At 42.6% G+C, this 25053-nt stretch overlaps 1 protein-coding gene across 7 annotated transcripts in view; it reads left to right on the top strand.

The window, feature by feature from the left end:
* Positions 1 to 6872: 6872 nt before the first annotated feature.
* The window catches only part of TTC12 (tetratricopeptide repeat domain 12), a 32343-nt gene continuing 14162 nt past the window's right edge, over positions 6873 to 25053 (top strand). Inside the window, exons 1-11 of one of the 7 annotated variants that reach the window (XM_081171529.1) lie at positions 6873 to 7026; positions 8535 to 8619; positions 13617 to 13768; positions 15067 to 15100; positions 16006 to 16083; positions 16228 to 16349; positions 19169 to 19228; positions 22466 to 22537; positions 23098 to 23158; positions 23403 to 23591; positions 23834 to 23903. In XM_081171529.1, coding sequence (XP_081027655.1) covers positions 8559 to 8619; positions 13617 to 13768; positions 15067 to 15100; positions 16006 to 16083; positions 16228 to 16349; positions 19169 to 19228; positions 22466 to 22537; positions 23098 to 23158; positions 23403 to 23591; positions 23834 to 23903 — 899 coding nt within the window. In that variant the 5' untranslated portion in view covers positions 6873 to 7026; positions 8535 to 8558. Of the gene's footprint in view, positions 7099 to 8534; positions 8620 to 13616; positions 13769 to 15066; positions 15101 to 16005; positions 16084 to 16227; positions 16350 to 19168; positions 19229 to 22465; positions 22538 to 23097; positions 23159 to 23402; positions 23592 to 23833; positions 23904 to 25053 lie in introns of all 7 variants that reach the window. The other 6 variants (XM_081171534.1, XM_081171535.1, XM_081171530.1 and 3 more) reach the window with 6 other exon arrangements.

The raw sequence follows: 25053 nt of genomic DNA, 5'->3' as shown, positions 1-25053 counted from the left end.
GGGGTTGTTGGCAGGTCAAGCAAGCTCAACAATTACTCTGCATTTTATGTGCTGCAGTGGTAGCCAATTTGGAAAGCCTCATGCCAGCATCACTTTTTCTAATACCAAACTCAGTGCTGTCGGGCATTGAGGATTGGCACACAAAAAGGGCCACTGGGAATGCCCACTAAGGGAATGGGGGGGGGGTTGTCTAACTTCGCAGCTGGTCTGCTTTAAGACCCTGGTAAAACCTCTCTGTTCTGCCAAAGATGCAGATGTTCTGCCAGACAACGGAGCTGGAAACATTTTTGCTGCTGAGTAGAGCAGTATGAAAACAAACCAAAGGACCATTTTTCTCCCTCCTTGTTTAAACCACAAGGAAAGGAGTGGATTTTGAGGGAAAGGGTTTCAGTGCATGTTGGGTTTTTGCTTTCAGGACAGGGCTTTGGGTATTGACATGGGCCACCAAGTTTCAGAAAAGGCACATACTATAGAGCAGGCATAGGCAAACTCCAGCCCTCCAGATGTTTGGGACTACAATTCCCATCATCCCTAGCTAACAGGACCAGTGGTCAGGGATGATGGGAATTGTAGTCTCAAAACATCTGGAGGGCCGAGTTTGCCTATGCCTGCTATAGAGGCTTTCCTTGTTTTCTATTGATAAGAGGGAAGGTCTGTATTCTTGTGAAAGGGTATTTTCACTGGGCAACTGCCTTGCAGACGTGTTTTCAGACTGGATACCAGTATCAGTGGTTATAGTTAGGAGCTTTGAAGGTAAACTCCTTCTCGGTCATGGAGCTCAGCAATTTAACTGAGATCCGGAAAATAAACTTTGTGAAACCGGAGGTCTTAAAGCCAAAGCAGAGCTCTATGCAAATTGCTGGCTGTTTTGTAAGTTGGTTTAATTTAAATGAGGGGGGATTGTGGACTTGAACACAGCCTGTATTCTGCACCCACCTCAGACCCAGACCTCCTGACCCAGCACCTTCCTCTGAAGTCTAATCTCATAAGGCTTTTCAACGAACAAATGAAACATTTTGCAGCTCATTAAAGCTCCAAATGAGATTCTAGTTGCAATCCATCTGGTGAGGGGGAAAGTCCAAGCAAAGGTCACTAAGGAGTGAGGAGAAAAGCTCCAATTTAGTTAGAATACAAAAAAGAAGTGGGGGGGGGAGAGAACCAAAAGAAAATTCAGCTTGTACATTAGTGGTTGTCTTTGTCCATGGAGTTTTCTTGGCAGGGATACTGGAGTGGCTTTCCGGTTTCTGCTCCAGGTGGATCACGTTTGGTCAAAATTCTCTCCAATACTTTGGCCACCTCATGAGAAGAGAAGACTCCCTGTAAAAGGCCCTGATGTTGGGAAAGATGGAGGGCACAAGAAGAAGGGGACGACAGAGGATGAGATGGTTGGATAGTGTTCTCGAAGCTACCAGCATGAGTTTGACCAAACTGCGGGAGGCAGTGGAAGACAGGAGTGCCTGGCGTGCTCTGGTCCATGGGGTCACGAAGAGTCGGACATGACTAAACAACAACACCTTGGTGGTGATCTATATGGGCTTGCTGAGAAGAGCCCCTGCTAGGCTAAAAGACAGTGATGACAAATGCAGGACACCTTGTCTTCGAAGAAACTGGGGCTAAGTTTGTGGCACCTCAGGAGCCTACTTTTTTTACAGTAATGCCGAGTAAATTTCAGCTGATAGCCCTGGCTAGGGAAGCTTGTGGCACTGAAATATGCGCCTCTTCCAACAGAGGAAATTTCAATAGCTTTGGAAAGGAAGAAAGGGGGAATTTGTGAGCGGTGAGCATACTTAAGAAATGTTGTTACACTTCTTTCCTTTCCTTGTTGCTCGTAACTAAAGGCCCAGTGAGATGACATATTAGCTGCATTCTTCTGCCCACAAGTAAAGGGTTTTTTAAAATTAAAAAACCCCCACAAACTGTCAGCACGGCAGGGTGCCTGCTCTAGGTTTGGACCCTAGTATTGGGGTGCAAGGTAGATTTTTAAGCCTTTGCCTCTCTCCTAGAGTATTGATTTGATGCCACCAGTTTGCACAGAAAAACAACAGCTCTCATTCACTTCAGTAGGAACTTTCCACCTTATACAAATTGATTTTTTTTGGGGGGGGGATAGAATGGAATGGCTAACAGCTCTTGATACTGCAACATTCTGTTACAGAGCCCCAGAGAAGGTCACACATGACGTTTGGGTTTTATTGGAATCTGAGGCTGCAGTAATAAGACCATCCTGGGATGTGAATGATCTGAACTTGTATATACAGTGGTACCTCGGGTTACATATGCTTCAGGTTACATACACTTCAGGTTACAGACTGCTAACCCAGAACTAGTACCTCAGGTTCAGAAATTTGCTTCAGGATGAGAACATAAATTGTGCTCCAGTGGCACGGCGTCAGCTGGAGGCCCCATTAGCTAAAGTGGTTCTTCAGGTTAAGAACAGTTTCAGGTTAAGAACGGACCTCCAGAACGAATTAAGTACTTAACCCGAGGTACCACTGTATGTTTAAATAAACCCTATAGCATAAAAACAACACAGAACCCCACCCCCTCCCAAAAAAACCTTTTTCAGGTGAGCTGGCCAAATATGGTGACACCATAGATTTGTATAATGGCATTGTGATATTGTTATCTTCCTGCTTTGAGCCATCGCTGTGCTCACTGTGGGAAGCCAAACCTTTAGTTATGCGTAGTTTGGGGTGATGCCATGTGAGAGAGACCCTTTTGGCCATGCGGCCGCACAGTCCTGAATGTCAGGGAGCAGAATGGCAGATGGAAGACCCATAATTGGCTCATAATCGTCAAGAACATGAGCCAGGGAAGACCAATGGGGACACGTTGTGGGCAGGATAAGATGTTGATCCTGGTTGGCATTTCAGTCAGAAGAGAGCTACAAAGCAAAACAGACCCTTGGAATATGGAAATTTACCAGGCTGCCCCTCCAACCTTTTAGCACAAATGTGCATTTAAGTGACTATGCATCCAGACCCCCTGGAGAGAAGCCTTTACAATCCCTGAAATGGGAGAAGGCATTCTGCATTTATGAGAAAAACAAGAGTGCAGGCTGGGTGATTTTTAATTTTTTTTTAATACTGCACAAATAAACTATCCAGTCTTTGGCTGTCAATGGGAGATTTCCAACACATCGCCTCTTGTCTTCTGGGGCCCATTTTAATTCCACCATATGAACTAGCAGTTGGTTCAGTGTTCCCTCCAGCAGGAAATAAAGCTAGATGAATGGATAGGAATGACTCTGTGGATTTCCGCATGGGGGCCAATATGCATGATGGTTCCATTACCTAAAATGTGAGCTGTCTGGAAGATGAGGATTTCACATTCATCTTTCCTGAAGGAAGGAAGGGTGATCAAATTGCTAATTCGTCAACTTGGAAAGAAGGACCTTTTAAAAATATGCTTTTCTCCTAAAGGTAAAGGGACCCCTGACGATTAGGTCTAGTCATGACTGACTCTGGGGTTGCGGCGCTCATCTCACTTTATTGGCCAAGGGAGCCGGTGTACAGCATCCAGGTCATGTGGCCAGCATGACTAAGCCGCTTCTGGCGAACCAGAGCAGCGCACAGAAATGCCATTTACCTTCCCGCTGGAGCGGTACCTATTTATCTACTTGCACTTTGACGTGCTTTCGAACTGCTAGGTTGGCAGGAGCTGGGACTGAGCAACGGGAGCTCACCCCGTCGCGGGGATTCAAACCGCCGACCTTCTGATCGGCAAGTCCTAGGCTCTGTGGTTTAACCCACAGCGCCACCCGCATCAGTACACCTCAGTAAAATTGGCTGTATCAGGCCAGTGGCCCATCTAGTCCAGCATCCTGTTCTTAGCCAGCAAGCAACAGCATTTCCCTCAATTAGGTTTCTCAGGAACATGCATCCAGAAGTTTACACCCTCTGTTAATAGAAACAGTACATAGCCATCATGAGTAGTAGCTATTGATACCCCCATTCTCCCTGAATTTGTCTAATCCCCTTCTAAACCTATCCAGAGGGTTTAATGGATGGTACCCAGCTCTTCCTCACTGTCTCACCTGAGTGGTACATGCCCTGGTTATCTCCCGCTTGGACTACTGCAATGCGCTCTACGTGGGGCTCCCTTTGAAGGTGACTCAGAAACTACAACTACTCCAGAATGCGGCTGCTAGACTGGTGACTGGGAGTGGCCGCCAGGACCATATAACACCATTCCTAAAGGATCTACAGTACATTGGCTCCCAGTACATTTCCAAGCACAATTCAAAGTGTTGGAACTGGCCTTTAAAGCCCTAAATGGCCTTGGCCTGTGTACTTGAAGGAGCATCTTTGGCCCCCATCATTCAGCCCGGACACTGAGGTCCAGCTCCGAGGGTCTTCTGGTGGTTCCCTCAATGCAAGAAGTGAAGTAACAGGAAACCAGGCAGAGGGCCTTCTCAGTAGTAGCACCTGCCCTACTATTAGATATCAAGGAAATAAGGAACTATACAACCTTCAGAAGACATTTGAAGGCAGCCCTGCATGGGGACGTTTTTAATATTTAATGTTTAATGTTTTATTATGTTTTTGTATATGCTGGAAGACACCCAGAGTGGCTGGGGCAACCCAGGCAGATGGGTGGAGTATAAATAATAAAATTGTTATTGTTTTTAATAGAGTCCCATTTCTTTTGCACCACTTTTATATTCCTGAATTGCACAAAAAAACTAATTGCTAACAACAACATTTCACACTTCAACACCTTTTCTCTAAAGGGACTTTGGTGGAATGCCCATTTTGCTGATGGGCAAACCAAGGCCATGTTGAATTATTAAACTGGAAAATTAGCAGTGACCCATACGCTTCTAGCCAAGGCAAATGGAGAGGAATCAGAGCTCATTATTGCTTCTTCATGCAAGGAAAGGTTACCGATGCTGAAAAATCTCTCTTCCAGTTTTCTGGGCGAATGTGTGAATTACATTATTGAATGTGATATAATTTTGAGTTTAGGTTCCAGTTCAGTGCACGAAGAAAGTACAAAAGGGTGCACTATAGTGCCGATACGCCTGCTTGATTTTCTAGATTTAATACACAGCAAACTGGAAGTAAATGTGAATCATTATCTTTTGACAGAGAATGATGGTTTTGCTTTGCAATATCAATTGAATGCTCGTGGGCAAAGATTCTGCCCTAGTTGCTGTTGAAAATTCTTGATTAGATGTTCGGTGGTGACGGTTTCCCATCTTCGCTGTAGATCTTTGCCTCTTTCCTAATCTCCCTTGTCATATATATTTTCCTAATCTCCCTTGTCATATATATTTTCCTATTTGAGAATGCCATTAAAAAGCCTGGCTCTTTAAGAGGCAGAAACTGTTGCCTCTCCCTCTACAGTATAAGTGAGCGCAAAATGGAGATGAAGTAATTTTACTGGAGGTTTATGAAACAGACCAATATTATAACGATGATGACAACGACCTGAAAGAATCTACAGCAGAGATTTAATGACTGGCCCTGGGAATACCAGAGGCAGCCCATTGCCATGATATTGCTTTGGTGGTTGATACAGATAACTGTCATTATATATTAATCTCATCTGGGAAGAAAACTATGCACTCTTCTGCAAATATTGAGGAAAATTCTGCAGGCAGTCTTTTTTTTTTTTTTTGCTGCTAAAGAGGGGATAAGGTCCGTATAGTTAAAGCTATGGTTTTCCCAGTAGTGATGTTATGGAGCTGGAGGAGACTCTTGAGAGTCCCATGGACTGCAAGAAGATCAAACCTATCCATTCTGAAGGAAATCAGCCCTGAGTGCTCACTGGAAGGACAGATCCTGAAGCTGAGGCTCCAATACTTTGGCCACCTCATGAGAAGAGAAAACAGCAGAATCACAACCTACACTGAAACAGCAGGAAAAGTGCAGAGCAGTTGCCCGGCTGGCTTCCCAAGGGAGGCCTCTTCACAGTTTTCCTGCTGTTTTGGTGTAGGTTGTGCTTCTGCTGTCTGCTCTCAAATGGTAGCATTTTAATGCTTTCTGGTGGTTTTTTTGTTTTACTTGGTTTCATCAAAATTGCAACTGCCCCCGGGGTCCTGTTGAAGAATGGTAAAAATCACATATATAAATAAAACCTACTAAGATGAGCATATTTAAAACAACAAACATATCTAATGTAACACATTTGGGGGGCTACAATAAATCCACCAGGACTTGGTGAGAATGGAGTGTTTCTAGACCAGTGTTTTTTTCCTGGTTTTTTGTGTGTGTATAAATTTTTATTAAATTTTCTGTTTTACAATTTAAAATACTCATTTTTACACCCTTAAGATATCAGTGACTTCCCTTCTTCTTTACCCATGGTTCATTTTACATATAATAAATCCTGGCATATTTTACAAAAAAAGAATTCCATTCAGTATTCCATTATTGCATCCAGCAAAACATAGCTGTCAACGTTTCCCCTTTTTAAGGGAAATTCCCTTATTCCGAATAGGATTCCTCGCAAGAAAAGGGAAAAGTTGACAGCTATGCAGCAAAACTTATTTACACTGTTGACTTTATCTTAATGCTGCCTGCGTTTTCAGCTGTACATAATTATTTCCCATATATTCAATAAACGTTTTCCAATCTTTCTATGTCAGTGTTTCGTATTACAGGGACTACACGGAAGCTTAAAACCTCCTTGCTTGGCTATAAACCTCTATAGGTGAAATGCCGTCGGACGTTGTGCTTTTACTAGCAGTCTCAGCTGCAAGAGCGTGAGCCTTAGAAGGAGAACGTGAGAATCCCTTTCGAGCAACCCGTGTTTAGACATCACAGCGCTTAGGTACAAACAGGCGGGAGAGACATGTCTCCGCCCACAGGCGCGCGGCTCTTCCCTCGCCTCCTCTGTGGCGCCAATGACTTCTCCTTTCCCCTTGGGCTCTTTTGCATAGCCACGCCCCTCCGCTCTCGGGGCTGCGCGCTGGGCAGCCATCTTGGACTCCTCGGCGGGGGCAGCGCGGTTACCATGGAGACCGCCGGGACGCGGCGCGGCCTGTGAAGGAACCCAAAGCCCGACTCAAGTCCGTCCCTGGTATTTGTTCCTAATTTCGAGCCTTTCAGCACTTTTCCTAACCGAAAATAAGAATTCCCGAGTCCTCCCCAGGTATTCTGGGGAAATAGGGACTTGACTTTGGTCCATCTAGCTCAGTATGGTCCGTACTGGCTGGCAGCGGCTCTCCAGGACTTCAAGGCAGCTCTAAGAGGAGATGTCGGAGCCTGTCCTCAGATCTGTGTACAGGATTTTTGGCGGGGGGGGGGGGTTGTTGGGCAAAAAGTTGTTGAGATTTTTGTGGGGGGGGGGGTCGCACCAAAAGTTGAGTTGTTGAGTTTTTGGGGAGATCCCAGATCATGAACATTTTCTTTTAAATGTAAATAAAAATAAAAAATAAACCCAGGCTTCAGGTATCTGTTTGAAGGGCAGGCTTTGTTAGGGGGGGCAGAACCTCAGTTTCAAGATTTATATGCAATTTATACACTGTGTGTGTATATAGTCAGTGCTTTTTTTCTGGGGGGGATTCAGGGGTACGCATACCCCTCAACATTTTGTGAATCTTTGTACTTTTGACCATTAACTGTATTTATTTTTCCCGATTTGAACTATAAAATGGTGATTTTCTTGAGTCAAAATGAGAGTACCCCTAAACATTTTTTAAGGAAAAAAAGCACTGTATTGTAATTTATACACTATGGAGTGTGTAGCCAGAATCCAACTGGTGCAGCTTAAGCTCCCACCACCCTAGTGGAAGTATGGATATATATATATATAAAACTTCCCCTGTTGCTCTTCTGCTTGCCATGCAATCTGTAAAAGCAACAGATGCCAACAACAGAGAGAGGGGGGGGGGTCCCACCTGTTCTGCCCCCAGAAGGGTCAGTTTATTTAGTGATAGCAAATCTGTGTATTAGTATTAGGTAGAAGGAATAACCATTCTAACCCCTTTAAGAAAAAATAGTGCCCCTCCCTTTTAGGTCTCTCCCACCCCCCAGTTTTTCTGCAGCAATGGGAAAGGCAAGGCCCTAGAAAGTGCCTTCCTCTTTCTCATCCTTGGCTCTGTCCTGTAAATAGCATCTCCCCCCCCCCTTCCCTGAAACTTCACCCCTTATTGGATGCTCTCAGCATCTTCTTTGTCTTCTTCCCTCCAGCTGCTCCTACAGTTCCAGCTTTGCCCTGGATTGGCTTTGGAACACCAGAAATTAGACTCCCCCATCCACCCCTTTTTTGCAATGCTAAAAGTGTTTCTTCTACAAGGGCCTTTAGTAGAAGGTTTTACACTATTGGGACATATATAGTTTTGTTAGATAGTAATACTGAGGATTAGTGAACTCTAGCCCTGCCTCAGAAGTGTCCCGAGTAAAAGCCATGGTAGTAAATCTGCTTTGTATGTCTGCAGCATAGGCAGAACTCAAAATTAGCATAACGTAAAATTACTGTTAGCCATTTCTAATGAACCCATGAAACAACCACAAGGTGGCAAGCTTTAGACATTATGAAATAGTTTGAGATGTTTTATAATTTTTCCTCTTCTTCCTTTCATACAGATTGTTTCAGTATTTGGGGTCAAGATGTCCAAAGAGCAGGAAGAACAGGATTTGCAAAAATTCCTTAGAGATGTGGATGAAGTTAGTAAGTCAGCCATAAGTTTGTTTGAACAGTACCTTGCATGAGCTGAGCATGTCCCAGCCAGTCAGCAGCACCTGATTTTTCACTACAGCATCCTTTGGTGCAATTATAGGGAGGTTCTTCTTCTTTGCTAGAGAAGTACCCCGCTCAGCTAAAGCGGGAGAAATTGAAATTACTGCTGAGCCAGTTTTTCTTGAGCTCCACTGTAAACATACTTACACTGCCTTTTTAAACAACCCCCAAGTGTTTGAGTGTGGTTTGACCCTCTTAACTTTGCCTTTCAGTTTCCTTTTTACCAATCTCCTCATTTTGGGGAAGTTGCCTCTTTTGAAATCAAATGTGATTGTGTTTGATTTTCTTGGCAATTGGCCCTGTGCATGTGGTTGCTTTACCTTTCTTTCTGTGAAACAATAATAAATGACCCATTAGTGTTCTACACCTGAGGCAGCTGACGCAAGAAGAAATGACTTTCACTACACAGGGATTTCAACCTGGATTTTATAAGAGGAAAATAGGAAGCTGCCTTGTATCAGGTCTGACTGCCCATCTAAGTCCAACATTCTCTACTCTGACTCTCCAGTGCCTCAGAAAGAAAGAATTCCCATTAACTAACTGATTATTTAGATCGGAGTTGCCAGAGATTGAGCCTGGGTCATTGTGCAGGCAATTCGTGTTCTCTAGCATTCTGCTGTGATCCTTTCTTAAACTCAGTATTTTATCCTCTTTGCTGTACTGACTGATTTGCTGAATTACACCTATGATGAAATGAAGCGTTTATATCACACCTTTCATCTGTGGTACAGCACACAGAGTTCTCAGTGGGTTTCTATGCAGGGACTGACCAGCCCCAGAATTGCTTAACTTTGATGAGGTTGCTGCTACATGTGCCTTCAGATCATGCCCTGAGTAATGAATCCAGTGCCACCTTTTAGAATAACATCTGTCAGGAAATGAAAATTCTGTGTCACTTAACGGGCTATTGTTGGTCCCTTTGAAATTAGTCACCTGTGATGAAGCTGCAGCTCCCCTTGACCACCGGATAGCACCAGAACCATCAGCTTGCATGGATTTTAAAATCGAGAGTTGTAAAACACTTTCTTTAGACAACACATTTCTAGCCATTATCTGACCATTCAAGTAGTATGTTGCAGCTTACCCTGAACACCTTCCTAAAAGAATTAAGAAGCATAGGAAAGACATCTTGAAAGCACCAAGATAGTGAAAGAAGCAGATGATTTATTAGAACAACTCTTTCTAGTAATAGTGTTCAGAGATGGAAAGATTTGATCACCAGACTACACAGCATTACAGCTATATCTGACAAGTTCTGCTGTCGGTAATCCTTTGATTTACTTGTTCTCTGTGTTGCAAAAATTGCCTTAAAAATTGATGCTAGCAACTGCTCTCATGACAATCAATAATTTAAAAGCCTCCTAGTTTGGCTTTTTTTTTAAATTCTTATGAGACTATGAACTTGACAGCTTATTCCATACAATAATTTTGGTAACTCTTTGTAAACATTGTTTTATTTACACAGTTTCAAAATCTTTTTGAGGTAGATAATCTGAACCCTGAGATTTGGAAAAAGAGCACAGAGCTTTATAGAAATATGCATAGCGAATAGTATTTGGTGACAAGCAATGCGGTACAACAATAAATAGCCCACCTTCCCGCATAGAAGGGGAAGGATGACTAATGCAAAACACTCCTACCCTCATTTGAAAAACTGTGTATCAGTATTATAAAAATGAGATTCTTTGAATGTTATTTATATCCTGTCTCGGTTGCTAAAATGCTGTTCACTTTGGCTAGCCTTTGGTTTATTGTACCTAGCACACTATCACATAAAATCTCTAGCTCTGTGATATAAAAACTGCCCTATTCTGCTGCTTCTTTTCTTCCTCTTCTCCTTGTCTTGTCCTAAGGGAACTACTACTTAATACAGGTTTTATATTTCTAAAAGAAGTGTTTTTCTCCCCAGTTTTTCCCCATGGTGGCATCAGTATAGAAAAATCTGAAGCCTTATCAAAGTGACACATCTGTAATCTAAGTAATTTTCTGCTCCAGCTTCTCCCCACACACTTTTAAACAAAATGAGGGAGAAGATAAAGGTACAAATACAGTGATTATGCCACCATTTTGTAATGAAAAGATTACTGAAAGCTGTTCAAGGATATAATGTGGAAATAAAAAACCTATATTCATCATTTATGTAGCCCACTAGTATATAGTGATTCTCACATAACTTTCCACTCCAAACATCCGACTGAAATATATTTACAATTTCATAAACTACTTCACATGGATGGTTCACTGGGTGACTTTGTTAAGATTCAAATACGTATTAAGAAATCCCCTTGTAAAAGCAGAAAGGAATTGTCAGTCATTGTGATGTATTTATTGTTCTAATATTGTCTGACCCGTATCTAATCAGCTTCAAATTTTGTCTGAATGTTTCTTTGCTGTTTCATGCAGCATAAGCTAATTTGTTCAAAATTGCCAGTCCCATAATTTGCTGTACAATTCTCTATAAGTCCTAGGTATTTGGTTTATTTCCCAGTGTTTTGGAGAAACAATTCTAGTTGTCAGAATCATATAAAAGAGGAGAGTTGCCTTATCCTTTGTCATCTGTCCTTTACTGTATGACTGCATCCTGTGCACTCCCATGACTGGTTTGTAAAGCTGTGTACACACCATGTTAGCCCCACTCCACATCTATCCTGTACTTTTTTGAGGCACTATGCATTTTCATCCTTTTCTCCCCAAATCAACTCCAATGTTTCAATTTGAAACATAAGCCTCGTGAAGACATCCATACCCCATCTCTGCCCACTGGTGTGGACAGACAGCAGGTGACATGGAATCACATGTACACATTGTACTGATGTGTACAATGATGTGTAAATGTGATTTACACAGCAGGGAATAAATGGCCTTGCTGCATTTTAAGCCAGTAATGTTTGCACAGCCTGTGCTGGAAAGAAAACTTTAGGGAAGCCTTTTCCAACCAGGTGTCCTTCAGATGTTTTGAATGACAACTCCCATCAGCCCCAGCATCATAAAGTAATGCTGGGCGAGGGCTGGTGGCAACTGTAGTCTAAAACATCTGAAAGGCAGCAGGCTGAGGAAGACTGCCTTAGTATCAGCATAGAGTTTATAATTTATTGCTTCTTTCTTTGAGTGTGGTCCTCTGCATCCGTAGTGCGGCATCTTTTGATTTCCTCTGCTGTCTGCTTTACTTGCAACGTACAGACGGGTTGTACAGGTCATCTGAGAAGACGGGAAGATGATGGTTGTTCTTTGTTTTCGTTTTGCTTTCTGCAGTATCCCCAACTCATCTCGCCTCTACCCCCTCAGTGAATTAGAACTGGCTTTCCAATTCATGACTTGGAGAAATCTCAATTATTGCTTGGGTCATCCATTTTCATATAAACACGAGTGCAACAAAGCCAGAACTTCAAGGAGAGCAGGCGTCTAGAACAGCCAATCTGTTCTGCAGAGATAAAATGCTGACTTCAGAATTAAATCTTGGCCTAGTTGCACTGCTTTGCAAAAACATTTCTCTTTTTATATCTTTCTCAATGTTTTGAAAGTGGTGTACATCATGCCAGCTTCTGAGAAAGCCCCCAAATTAAATCTGAGCTGAGCAATTTGTTCAGCATTGAATCTACATCAAAATGTTACTTTGCCAGAGGGCAGCACCTGGTTTGCATATTTACAGTATTTATTTATTTATTTTTAAAAAAATGTTTGCATATTTGAGTCGTAGGAAGTTAACATAAAATATTCCTTTCTTGAGCATGTTGACTACCACTCTATGCAAGTCATAGGTGAGTATCACTTGAATTCTAAGTTCTTGAAAGTTAAAAATAAATGACAGAGAAATAAATATTTCTAAGGGTCTTTTTAAAACAAACCAAAAACCCAGTATTACAGTTTTCCTTTTGCCATTCCAATTTAAAACACATCTGTGCAACCATGAGGGATAGAAGATTTGTTTTCCTACAAATATCAGATTTGTAGGATTCTAGCTAGAACATCACATTTAAAACAAAAATCATATTATATGATTAACAAATCAGCGTGGCATTTATGATCTATAAAACAATATTAATAACACTAACAAAATAGCAACTAAAAGCTAAGCACTGTTAAGTTCATCCACACGTTCTCCATATCCCCAAAAACTATGGTCTTTGTTCATTAAAATACACATAAAATACACATAATGCCCACTGTTAAGCCAGGTCAGCCAGATACTGCACCGGCTGGGGTCCTTGGGTAGTGGGCCATGGTGGAGATGATGGGGTTCTTGGGCCTACCACTAGTGGTAAGGTGGATGTTGATTCTGGGTAGCCTGCCCCGTGGCACCTTTGATGAGGAAGTTTGATAGATTAGTTATTATTAATCTCAGGGTTGTGGGCTTGAGCACCATTTGGGCACAATATTCCTACATTGCAGAGGGTTGGACTCAATGACCCACATGGCCCCTTCCAGCTCTATGATTCTATATGTTGCTCTTGATAATCAGGAGGTCCCTCCCCCCTTGAAGAAGTCAGAGACAAGCCTGTCCCTCTAGAGTACTGAGTTGTGGCTGCCCTTGGTGTAGAAGCCGACCAAGAGGTCCAGCAGTGCCTGCATGCTCATGATGCTCTTGCTGTGTGGCATCCCATCCACCAGCAGGTGCTCCAGCTACTGCCACACCTTGGTGGCAGCAGAGGAGGCTGCTGCTGAGGGCAGGCGAATTTCTATTTGGCTTAGCTTTTCTCTGGTTGGTGTGGTTTGTTATGCTCTTATACTTTGTATTACCCTGTGGCTTTTATTGATTTGTTTGTTGTCCTTATTTGTCCTTTACTTGCTCGTTGCCCTGGAAGCCGTGTGCAGAAGCAGTGGGATGTAAATTTCTGAAACCTATTACTCAGGGCAGGAGTGAACTCCTTATTTGTCTGACAACTTTTCTATTCCATGCTTAATTGTTTCGTTTTTCTTCCCGTTTCCAGCCAACCTGATTCAAGGCCTAAATTCCACAGACCCTTCTATCCAGGAGAAAGCCATTGCAGACACAGAGAAAAGATTAAACTCCACTGCTGTCAAATGTGAGGATAAACACAAGCCCACAGTGGACAGAACATGCATCAATACACGAGCCCCGGTAAAGCTACGCTAATCCCCGTACCCTGATGGTACAGGGGACTTTGAACAATTACATATTGTACTTTTAAGCTATTATATAGCAAACCAGGTGAGACTTCTGTTTACAGGATGCCACTTTTGCCTTTTGTCAAGTTTCTTTTCTTGGAAGAACTATTTAAGGTTTCTCTGTATGCTGCTAATTGCTATATCATTTCCCAACGTTGCTTAAATGCACATAATATTAAAACGAAATGCCACTGTTATTTGAGAACAGTGTGTGTCAATATTAGGAGAAATAATCTCCTTTTTATAGCCCTTTCCTGCTGTTTTCTTGCTTTGATTGTTTGTCTCTGATTATTCTGTTTGCTCATTCTCATTGACAGTTCAGATTGTACTTGAGTATAGCTGACTGAGGCCTGCATCCACGTTGGTATCACAGTTAGATGGTAGTAGATTGGCCTATGCCACTTCTGACTGCAATTGAGGGCTGCCATTTTTTGCCTTAAAAAAACCTGCATGTTGAAAATAGCATTGTAGCCCAGCCTTCTTCTTGTGCTAATTTTCTAAGTTTTTTTTTGTTTTTTTTAACGGCATCCCCTAATCTGTAACCTGTAATCTGTAAGTGCAACAGACCATTCTACCATTTTTGGGACCCTGTAATCTCACCCTATTTTGTAATCTAAAGACAGTCTGACCATTCTATCACTATGGGACTCCATCATCTCATTCCACCCCATTGTTCTGCATGTTTAGATACAGACGGACTAACTTCCTCAATCAGCTGTAGCAAAATTAAACTGGCTCCAGTTATGAAACTCTCACACTTTTTTATTATGGGCTAGTAGAAGCTTGATACCCCCCCCCCTGCAAAAAATAAATAAAACACTGAAAGCAGGAGTTTTCGTCGAATTGGGACGTTAATTATGAAATGTACAACAGCATGCCATTATTGCTGTTTTAAAGTGTCAGTCCACAATGGCAATTTACCCTGTTGAAGTGTCTGCAAAATCCTTCTCCAAATTGATTTTAGTTTCCTAAGCCCCAAATTACTGGGTGGGAGGGAGTTTGTTTTGTTTCCTTCCCGTGGCTTTTAATGCTCCTGACGGAATTAATTTTGACAGCTGTTGAAAATGTTCTTCTTTTTGAGGTTAATATAGGTTATTATTATTTTTTAAGTGGCTTTGAAAAATGAGCCTCATTTTCTTTTCATGCAGCAGGTACCATTAAAAAAACCCCACAGCCAAGCAGTATGTTGCAGCACGCTCTTTCTTCCTCCGAACTTGCAACTAACTTTTTGCTTTGATGCACCTCTTTTAGGATTTGCCAGATCAGCAGGAAACAATGGATCCAGGTAAGCGGCTCAGTACGTTGCTCCAGTGTATTTTGAACTGGGAGTACTACAGGAATCTCTGTGATATGCAGGTTGAACAAAGGATGCATACATGTATTGTAAGCAAACTCTAGCCCAGGTTCTACATTTGCCCATGTATGGGTGGGTCTTGAAAGAAAGCCATATCCCAAGAGACTCCTCTGCTGTTTTTGTTTGTGGGGATGCATGGAATGAAAAGGAACAGATCCTGTTTCACAGATTGGCTGTCCGTCTACTGTCAACCTATAGACCGGCTACCCCATCAGATACATACACCTCTGTGAGGACGGAGTGTCATGGTAGTAGTAATTCTGCTGTTCTTTGTCAGAGCCCTACGATTAATTGCACGTGAGTTAAGGGGTGGGCAGTGTTGACATGTCCTCAGACTCTTTCCCCTTTGCCTTGATTGGCTCCTTGAGTTCCCTGTATCTAGTTGAGGGACTGGAATGCCAGTTATCTCTACTAATCCTGAGACATCTTACACCATTAAAGCCACTTTTTCTTTTAAATTCCCAAGTCAGAACTGGTTTCATTCATCTACATAACAAGCCCAGATGGCTTGCATCTTCAGTGTGTGAAGTGCTTTTCAGTATCTTTTAATCACTTCATTATCCAGAAACTAGAAAGACCCTGTCGCCTAGAAATGTGGGTTTTTTTCAAATGTAGGGATTAAAATCACTATCAGCGCTATGGGTCTCTGTTTAAATGGAAGCTTATTACCCCTGTTCTGATTTGATGTCACATTAATGAAACAGCCCTTTTCAATTTCCATTTCACATCTCAGATATGGCTTTGCTCTTCAATTTTACCTTCATCTTTCCCCTTTCCAAAGCGATCAAGCTCTTTTTGTTTGATTGAACTTGCATCTCCGCTTTCTTGGCTTTTAGAGAGTTTCATGGCCGTTTTAGAAAAGGATGCCAAAGAGCGAGCAAGGAAAAGGAAGCACAATGAAGCCTTAGCAAACGGTAACAGTTTGGTTTTGACATGTCCTAGTTGTTTATTGTTAATCAGGATGTTGGTTCATACCCCCCACCCCACCCACTTTCCACCTAACATTCTGGGTCTAACCTAACAAAGGCTTTTTATGAATCTGGTTACCATTTCCACAGCACTGAAAGAAAAAGGGAACGATGCTTTCAGCAAAGGGGACTATGCACTGGCTATTCAGAAGTACACTGAAGGCCTCAAGAAGCAAAAGGATATGCAGGTGCTGTACACCAACAGAGCACAGGTCAGTGTGGGGCAAGAACAACAAATGATGGCCACTTTATCCCCACAGCAGGTAGTTGATTTGGTGCTCTAATCTTGAGTCTGAATATAAGCAGTGCTAAAGATAAAGCCATAGATTCATGGTTGCAATTGAAACAGACCACCTGGTTTATTGGCAAACAATGCTTTACCTGGAAAATAATATTTTCACATTGGAAGATAATATTATTAACTTGGAAGGAAAACATGGCAATGTTATTCTAGTCATTTGTAACATTGGGTCACCAACTCCTTCCAGATATCCTGCATTAGAAATGCATTCATTTTTTTAAATGCATTGCATGATTCCCAGGACTGTATGGCCTTGGCTTAGTATTGCCCTCCTAGTACCCACCTATCCGCCAACGCATTGCCTGCTTCTCTCATGAGAATTGCACAGCTGAGCTTCAGTGATGCATGTTTTCAGGCAAATTTTGACTTTGGGAATTAGCATAGGGACATTTTCCATTTCCATCACAACATTTTCTGGTGCGCCACAGAGTTGTCTAAATTAGCATGTTTATTTAGCAAACTGTACTAACCACTGGTAGTATACCGGTAGTATAGCACAGTGGGTTTTAAAAAGGGGTGGTATTCAGCTAAGTTTTGAATACACTGTTGTTTGCATTAGTCTGTCTCGAGAGATAATGGAGCGCACCTCTGGGGGTGAAGTCAAACCACTGTGTTAGCAACACCAACATGACCTCCCTGGAGTGCAAGCCTAGGCAGTGTGTCGTCTTCTTCTTCTTCTTCTTCTTCTTCGGCAATCACTTGTAGTCGAGTAAGATTGTTTTCCAAAAACACGATTTTAACAATGAGTCCGTAAGTGACTGTGGAGGGCAGTTGTGTGTATGGAGGTCCTGGTCTATCCAGACGACAAGGCCCTCATCTTGGCCTCGCTGATGAAAAAAGAGCAATACGTTTGGCACCAGCTTGACTGCAGGAATTGACAGAAGGAGGCGTACAAGGCGCCATGCATCCGTCTTGGAGACTCCACTCCAGATTTGTGTAGGGTTTAATCCTTAGCCTTTTCTTCTCCCGAAGATATCCTGTAGTGTAGCGGTGGTTTAGGATCAGTGTTTCCTTCTCCTACCTTCCCAGGTTGATGAGCCCCATCTGCCCCTTTCTTCCCTCTGCACACAGCAGGTGTAGTAGCTGCCTTTTTAACAGTTTGACCCACTATTAGTTTCATCTGCTCAATCTGCCAGAGTCTGTCTTCACATGCAGGGGAAGTCCCTAACTAACCAAGGGTTACCCTCACCTGGTTGACCAATCGAAGTCGTATCTCAGGGTGTGGCTTCTGTCACATGCTGACAGCTTCTAGGTGCTACAGGTGATAGCTGAGTGCAGGGCAGGATGAAGACCAAAGGTAAAACTCAAAGTGTTTGCCAACCAATTTCCAACCAATACCCTTTTGGAGGCACAAGTAATTCAGCTAAATGTGCATTACAGTTGCTCCTTTGAAATGTAGCCAGACCTTCAGCACCTTCTAATGGGAACATAGACATCGTCTTTGTGGGCCTTTCTAGAGTCTAAGCATGTTCGAAATGAGCTACAAGCAGCTCTGTGCAATTCTTGCGTCACCTTTCACATTCCTTATAATAGGATTTGATGTGCTTCATTTCGTGCCATGTTCTCAACAATGAATATTAATAGGATATCTAGGAGAAAATATGGTTGAAAGTTACTGGCAGAATATTGCAGACTCTGCTCTTTGACAAAACTCATTCAATTCTACTTATCCTGCATTCTGCTCTGTTAAAGGAGATGCAACTCAAGCATGCTACATGGCTACTGCTGACATCCTGAAAGATGCTAAAAAATGAAGCCAAATTCTCTGGTACAAAAGTGGTGTAAGACAGTGTGCATCTGTGGCTCCTTGGGGGCTCTTAAAATATCAGAGTCCTTAGATATTTTGTGTGTGTGTGTGTGTGTGTGTTCCAGAGTATCCAATAGCAGGTGAACCAAGCTTTCCTGGTCCCAACATGTCATAGGGTTGGGGAGCTGACAGGCTTTACACACTGGAAAGCATGGGGTGTGTCGGGGCAAGTTCCTTCCCTTCCCTTCCCTTCCCTTGGGGTATATCTTGGTCACCAGGTTGTCCACTACAATGCCTAACTGGCAGCATAAAAACTCCAGGACACATTATTTGAAAGCTCACAAAGTGCCACTGCTCATCCTTCATAAAGAACTTTATGCACTTCACATCATGAGTGGAACTCTCCAGATCTGTACTGTCATTTTGTCAAGCATTTTAAGAGGCTATTACATCATGTGGTTGGTCACGAACTCTTAGATTCATCTCTCACAGGACAGCCAACTGATGCAAAACACATCTGTAATATTGTAGTTTTGACCTTCAGCTTTTTGAAGAGTCAGATTTCTCTGATTTAGGACCTTAACTCTTAAATGCCTTTGTAAGAGGAACAGCTTCTGTTCTAATTAATGGTGCTTTTGACAATAATTGAAACAGGGCTGGAATTCATTGCCTTAAACCCAGAGGCATAGAGGTCCCTTTCTGATCATGGGTTCGATGCTTTTTGACCTCTCCCTGTTTACTCTGGTTTAATTTAATTGAAGACTCTGTGAAGGTGTGCCTGGGAGAGTAAGGAGCATCTGTCAAGGGTTACTTTTTGTAGCCTTTCCAGAGTGTGTGCAGGTTTTATCACTTTAATTGAGTTTAATTAATTAGCTGAGATCAGTTGAATACTTTGAACAAGGAAAGACTCACAGAAATGACCTGTCTTTTAATTAGCAACTGTACTTCAACTTATAGTCCTCTGTTGATCCATTTTGTTTCAGGCCTACATCAAGTTGCAAGACTATGAAAAAGCTATCAGTGACTGTGACTGGGCTTTAAGGGTAAGAGACCCCCTACATTTCTCAGCCGGCCAGTGTTGAAGAGGGAAAGTGTTGGGTACATTCAACCTAGTGGTGTGTGAATGAGACAATACAGGTGATGGAGGGACTCGGTAGATCCATCTTCCAAGCTATTAAATACAAACCAACCATTAAAAGAAAAAAGTACCCCAAGGAAAGTTTAGGCAGCTAGATGAGCCACTTTTCATGGCACAGGGAGGTAGTAGCTATTCTAGAGCATCATGAGAAAACTCTCATGCTTTTCCAAACCTCTATGCTTCACGACCCTTTGTTGCCATGAACCTCTCTCTTGCTTTGTGATGGCACTTGCAGATGACAGTCAGGCCACGTAGATGAAGATCTGCACTTGGATCAAAGGGTCCTTGCTGTTAGGCAACCCAATCACTCTCTCAAACCATATTTCTGGTGGTAAAATGGCTATCATGACTAGGCTACTAGTCTTGAATATATTACCTCCCTTACTGGTTGCTGGCTATCACAAATGGGGAGAGTGCCATTACTCTTATATCTTACTGGTGGGCTTCCCAGAGGTATTTGGATGACCTCTGAGAACAGGATTCTAGACTAGGTGCACCATCTAGTCCAGTAGAGTTCTTATGTTCACGAGCCTGTTCCATATAATGGAAATTCTCAGGAGGTCAAAATGTGTTAAAGATTCCAAAATTATTCACAATTAAAGAAAGGTGTTGCATTGGTTATGATTACTGGATTAAAATTAAGTCCTATGCTTCCTTAAGAGACACTGAGTTGTCTTCCTGGACACAGTTTCTGGCTTTCCATTAAAAACCTAAACGAGATGCTGAGCAGAGAAGTTTTAACATTTATATCTCTCCTTTATGGAACAAATCTCCCAATTTCTCATTTGTTTCAATTCAAATATTTAATTAAAGATTGATGTAATTAATGATAAATTAATTATCTTATGACACCTTCTAAGATACGTGTAAAACTTGAAGATTAATATTCTTGTTCAGTTCCCCGAGCATATGTGACATTGACATATTCACTTGACAAGGAAAAGCTGAACGATGATGCATTTTAAGTGGTTTTTTTTAAAATCCTGATTTCCATTAAGCAGTGCATTGCTGACAAAGCTCAATTGTGTCACCTCAGATATATTAAGATATTCATGAGTTTGTGGTATTCACTTAAGGCAGAAGAGACCAGCTGATCCGCTGCCATTTGAAATCTGATTTTCTTGGTTTGTTCTTTAAAAAGCCCACAAAATTTACACAGGAGTACAGGAAGTCAGAATGCTGTTCCAGCTAGTTCAGTATTGTCTACACTGTCTGTCACTTGCTTTCAGGGTTTCAGGCAGCAGGTGTTCCCAGCCCTCCCTGGAGATGCTGGGGATGAAACCGCAGACCTTCTGCATGCAAAACAGATGCTGTTCTGTGAGCTGGGGCTCTTTCCTCTAATCAGCAAGAGCTTCTTTCCACTGTCATCAGTATTTATGCAGTCACCTTGTGAAATTCACTCAACCATAGGCTCCCGTATGACCACCTGGAGTGATTCCTCGGGCATTTGTCTCCTCGGCCTGCCTGGAGGATCCCTATGCTAGGGTTCCGTAGAATGTCTTACAGCTTGTCCCTCCACAGAGCTGGAAGAGGAGTTATGCTGGGGTGACTTTTTCCTGGATTGCCTGGGAAATGCACTCCAGCTGCTACTTCCCATGTAGTCAGCTTGCTTATTAGTTGCAGATTAAAGTGCTCTTCCAAGAGGTCCTCTATGTTGTATGTGGGTGGGAGTGATGTTGCTTTTTTTCGCTGAGAATCTGCAGTTTCACAGCCGTAGGGTTAATCTGGTTGTGCATTTCCCCAACTCAGTTCCTTTCTCTTTGTCCTTTCTCGATGAATAATTTCTCCTTATTTTGTCAGGGTTCCAAGGGTATAGCCCTATATCCTGATCTGACTAGGATTTTTCATCTCCCGCCAGTCTTTACTGGCTTTTGACATTCTGTGTTTGGGGCTGTTCACTCCCCAAAGCCAGAAGGCACATTAACGTCACTTCTTGCAGCCCTGCCTGTCAGTGGATGTTGAGTGAATGTTGTCCTTGGCTGTGATCCTGTAAGTACCTGCAGCCAAAAGCTCCTTTGTCTTCCAATGTTGGTGTTGCTGTCCCAGTCATTTGCCTTTAAGATGAGAAGAAAGACTAATGTCCACTTAGGATTTGAAGCCTTGAAAGCTTTCTGAAAGATTGTTTTTCCTGCCACTTGTAATATCATAAGTGATGTTGATTTAGCGGGGTGAGGGTGGAAGCACTAGACAGCACGCCAGCAAAGGTGCAGCAAAACAGCTGCTTTCGCCAAAAGTCTGGTGAGTATCTGTCAGTATAAGCGATGACCACATTTCAGTATAATTTCCTGCCAGGGTGGCTGAACAGTGTTTTAGATGTCCTGATAGCAGACACCTTTAAGAATTAGATCAATCTATTTGATTTTACTTCTTGGGCCCCAAGAGAAGCATCACTGCCTTCTAATTACCTGCTGTACAGGTTCACCGTTCTGTTCTCAGGGCTTGAAAAAGAAACACGACAACAGACCATTACCAGTTCTTCAACTGTCAGTCCATGGTTTCCCAAACTTGGGTCTTCTGCTCTCTTTGGACTACAACTCCCATCATCCCTAGTTAGCAGGACCAGTGGTCAGAGATGATGGGAACTGTAGTTCAAAAACTGTTGGAGACCCACGTTTGGGAAACCCTGTTTCAGTCAATCTGGAGACATTTTCAAGCGGCTAGAATGTGGTTTCTTAAAAACTTTGTTGGCTGCCTTGTGTTTTGAATCATGGCCAAAGTCCAGGCTCCTTAGCATCCTGCAGTGGCATTCCATCTAAGGGTGGTAGGCAGTTGGTTAGCATGGCATTTCCCTATGAGTCTGGGAAAAGCTGGAACTCAAGGGCAGAGCACATACCTTGCATAGATGAGGTCCGAGGTTCAATCCCCAACAGCATCACAAGGTAGGGCTAAGAATGTCCCTTGCCTGAAACCCTACTAGTCAGTGTGGCTGGGTGGGCCAATAGTCTGACATGGTATAAGGCAGCTTCCTGTGTACCTGGACTTTGTCCTGGCTCGGTGGGACACTTTGTTATAAGATAGTACTCTAAAGGTACGGAACAACTGTCAGTTTGTAGTAATTGACTGTTGCCGTTATTGTGTAGTGCCAGGTCAATAGTGGAGACCGATAGCTGAAGGCTTGACTGAATAATTCTGTTCAATACAGTGTGATGAAAAATGCATCAAAGCTCTCTTCCACATGGGGAAAGCATATTTGGCCCAGAAGCAGTACAGTAAGGTAAGACCTGTTGACTTTTAGGTATTCATATCTGTTCTATGCCAGTTTATCCATTCATTTAGACAGTTATCCAGAATTCTCTCGGTTTTCACACTGCTGACTTCTGTTTGTTCTTACGTGCTTTTTAGAAAGAAAGGCGAGTGCCAAAAAGAAGGTATGCTAAGCAGCCTGGTCCTGATGAAATCATGTTCAGAATGTGTAGGTTTGCTGCTTTTGCAGTTAACTTGCTGACGAAAATGTTGCAAAGCTTTTTTATGGGTTTTATTTTAAATCACTGGCTGTCTCTATTCTAAGGGAGGAAAAGCAAAGGAGTTGAGCCATGTCTGGGTTAGAGATACCCAGGAGAAAAAGTAGAATTTCCTTTCTAGTGCCTGTCTACAGGAATGTTTGATAATGAATAGTTTCAGAGCAGGCATGGAGGGGAAAATGTAGCCCTTTCTTGCCCTTCTTTAAATTTAACCTATTTCCTCTGAAGTCAGTATTTGCATTGGGAGGAAATCCCCCATTGATGGATCTCCTGTAATTGTCCCTCCTGTAAAATCTTGCCCTTTTTCTTTCAGTCCAGAGAATGCTACCTGAAGATTTTAGACATTGATCCTGGAAAAGAGAAGCTGTGCAAAGGTAAGGAGTATAAAGAGCCTTTCACTTTCCTGCTGCTGCCATCCTGCTGTCGACTTTAAACTAGCTTCCTGTATTTTGAAACACGATGTTTGTACTTCTGGCTTGCTGCTACTTAAACACCAGGACCCGACACTTAATTGGAACACCATGCTTTATGTTCACTGAATTCCGTTCCATTAGTTTTTGCTATAGGTTATGTGTCCTGTTTAGGTCTACATCCTCCCCCCCCCCTTTGGACTTTCAGACTACATACACCAAGTAGACTTGGAGGAGAAAAGGCAGCACGAGGAGGAGAGGGCCATGGAGGAGCTTGAATCTGGAAAACACACAGCTGTGTCAGTGAAGGAATTGCTCCAGAAGCTCCGCATCCCTGATGAGAACATTCTGTACTATGCGGATGGGATTAGGCTTCTGACTGCGTTGATGCAAGACTGTGAGTACCCCCAGGGTGTGCATATAAGTAGCAGGCCTCATGTTTGAGAGGTGCTCAGCACTTGTGACCTGAAATGCTGCTTACTGAAAGCCTCGAAGAACACTGTTTTGAGTGGTTTGTGCTATGCTGCTTGCTGCTCCCTCTGTCAGCCCTGACTTTAGTGATCTTGCTTCTTATCTCTGGGTATTGGGTGAGCATGTCATGATACTTCTCTGACATGATTATCTTTGAATTTGTTGCAGGCACTGAGCAAGCCTTATTTAGGACAAACAATGGCTTCAGTATCATCAATGACAACACAGTCGTACAACGGTAAGGTCTCTCGGGTGAAGAGAACAGAAGGGTGTTACAGGCCAGAGCAATAGCAAGTCTATTTCCAAGAAACACAATCGCCCGTATGAAATTCAGATGGGCTGATCAGCCGATAATGTGGCAGCCAGTTGCAAAGTTTTACTGACTTCTAGGTAACCCTTTGCACACACAAAAAATCTGCTCTTTTGGATGTGTAAAGGAAAATTGACTTTGGTGCATCCTCCATGCTCCTTCCGAAGGCTTAGTCTTTTTAATTTGTCAAGCCTGAAGGTAAGTGTAGGTTAGGAAAGCATAACATAAAAGGGTATCAGATCTAGGAGTTCTAAAGCACCACATTCACCCAGGGCGGAAGACCTCCACTAGTTTCAGCCAAAGGCAGTGTACACTGTGCTGATTTTCACCAGGAAGGGAGTTCAGGCCTCCTTTGCTCTAACTGCTGGAACTTTTTCTCAGTATCTCTTTAATGTTTTTAGAATCAAAGCAGAGGATCTTCCTGCAGGATTTATGAGCTCCTTGCTTCATATTGTTTCATTTTTGCAATGTGCTAAGTTGTACTTCTTGAAAAGCAATAACTCTGGTGACTTTAAGTGCTACTCTCAGCTGCCTAAATCTGATGCCTGGAGGAGATCAAAGACATTTGTTCACTGCTGATTTCTTTTTAATTCTTTCGGAAAACAGAACAAAGAGAGATCCAGGGGAGCTGTAAGTGCAATGAGTGAATGCGAGCAAAAGCCGTCTGTGCAAAATGTAATAGTAACTTGAATGGTATCTTGAGGTCCACAGTGATTCAATCCATTAGGATGGGAATAATCTTTTAATGGCCTTCTGGGAGAAAACAGGAGGCCTCTTGTAAGGCACCTGGAGAAATGTTAAAGCTTAGAACTGAGGTATAAGAACATAGGGAGCTGCCTTATATTGAGTCAGACCATCAGTTTTTGCTTTCTAAGTAGACAGATAAAACCCTGCACTCTCTGCTAGTGTTGCCCTGAGTTGCATTTTGGGGGGACCATTTTTTTTGCCAGCATAACATTGCTGTGTAAAAAAATACATGGCCTGGCTGGGCAACATCCAGCCTGAGAAAGCACCTTTCATGATTCAAAAGCCTGCACCAATGTTTTAACCCCCAGTTTGTCCAAACAAAAGGCTGTGC

This window comes from Podarcis bocagei, assembly GCF_964188305.1.
Source record: "Podarcis bocagei genome assembly, chromosome: 15".
In the NCBI taxonomy this organism is placed as follows: Eukaryota; Metazoa; Chordata; class Lepidosauria; order Squamata; family Lacertidae; genus Podarcis; species Podarcis bocagei.
Note: the sequence above shows the minus strand (reverse complement) of the source record. Positions and strands in the feature narration are given on the sequence as shown.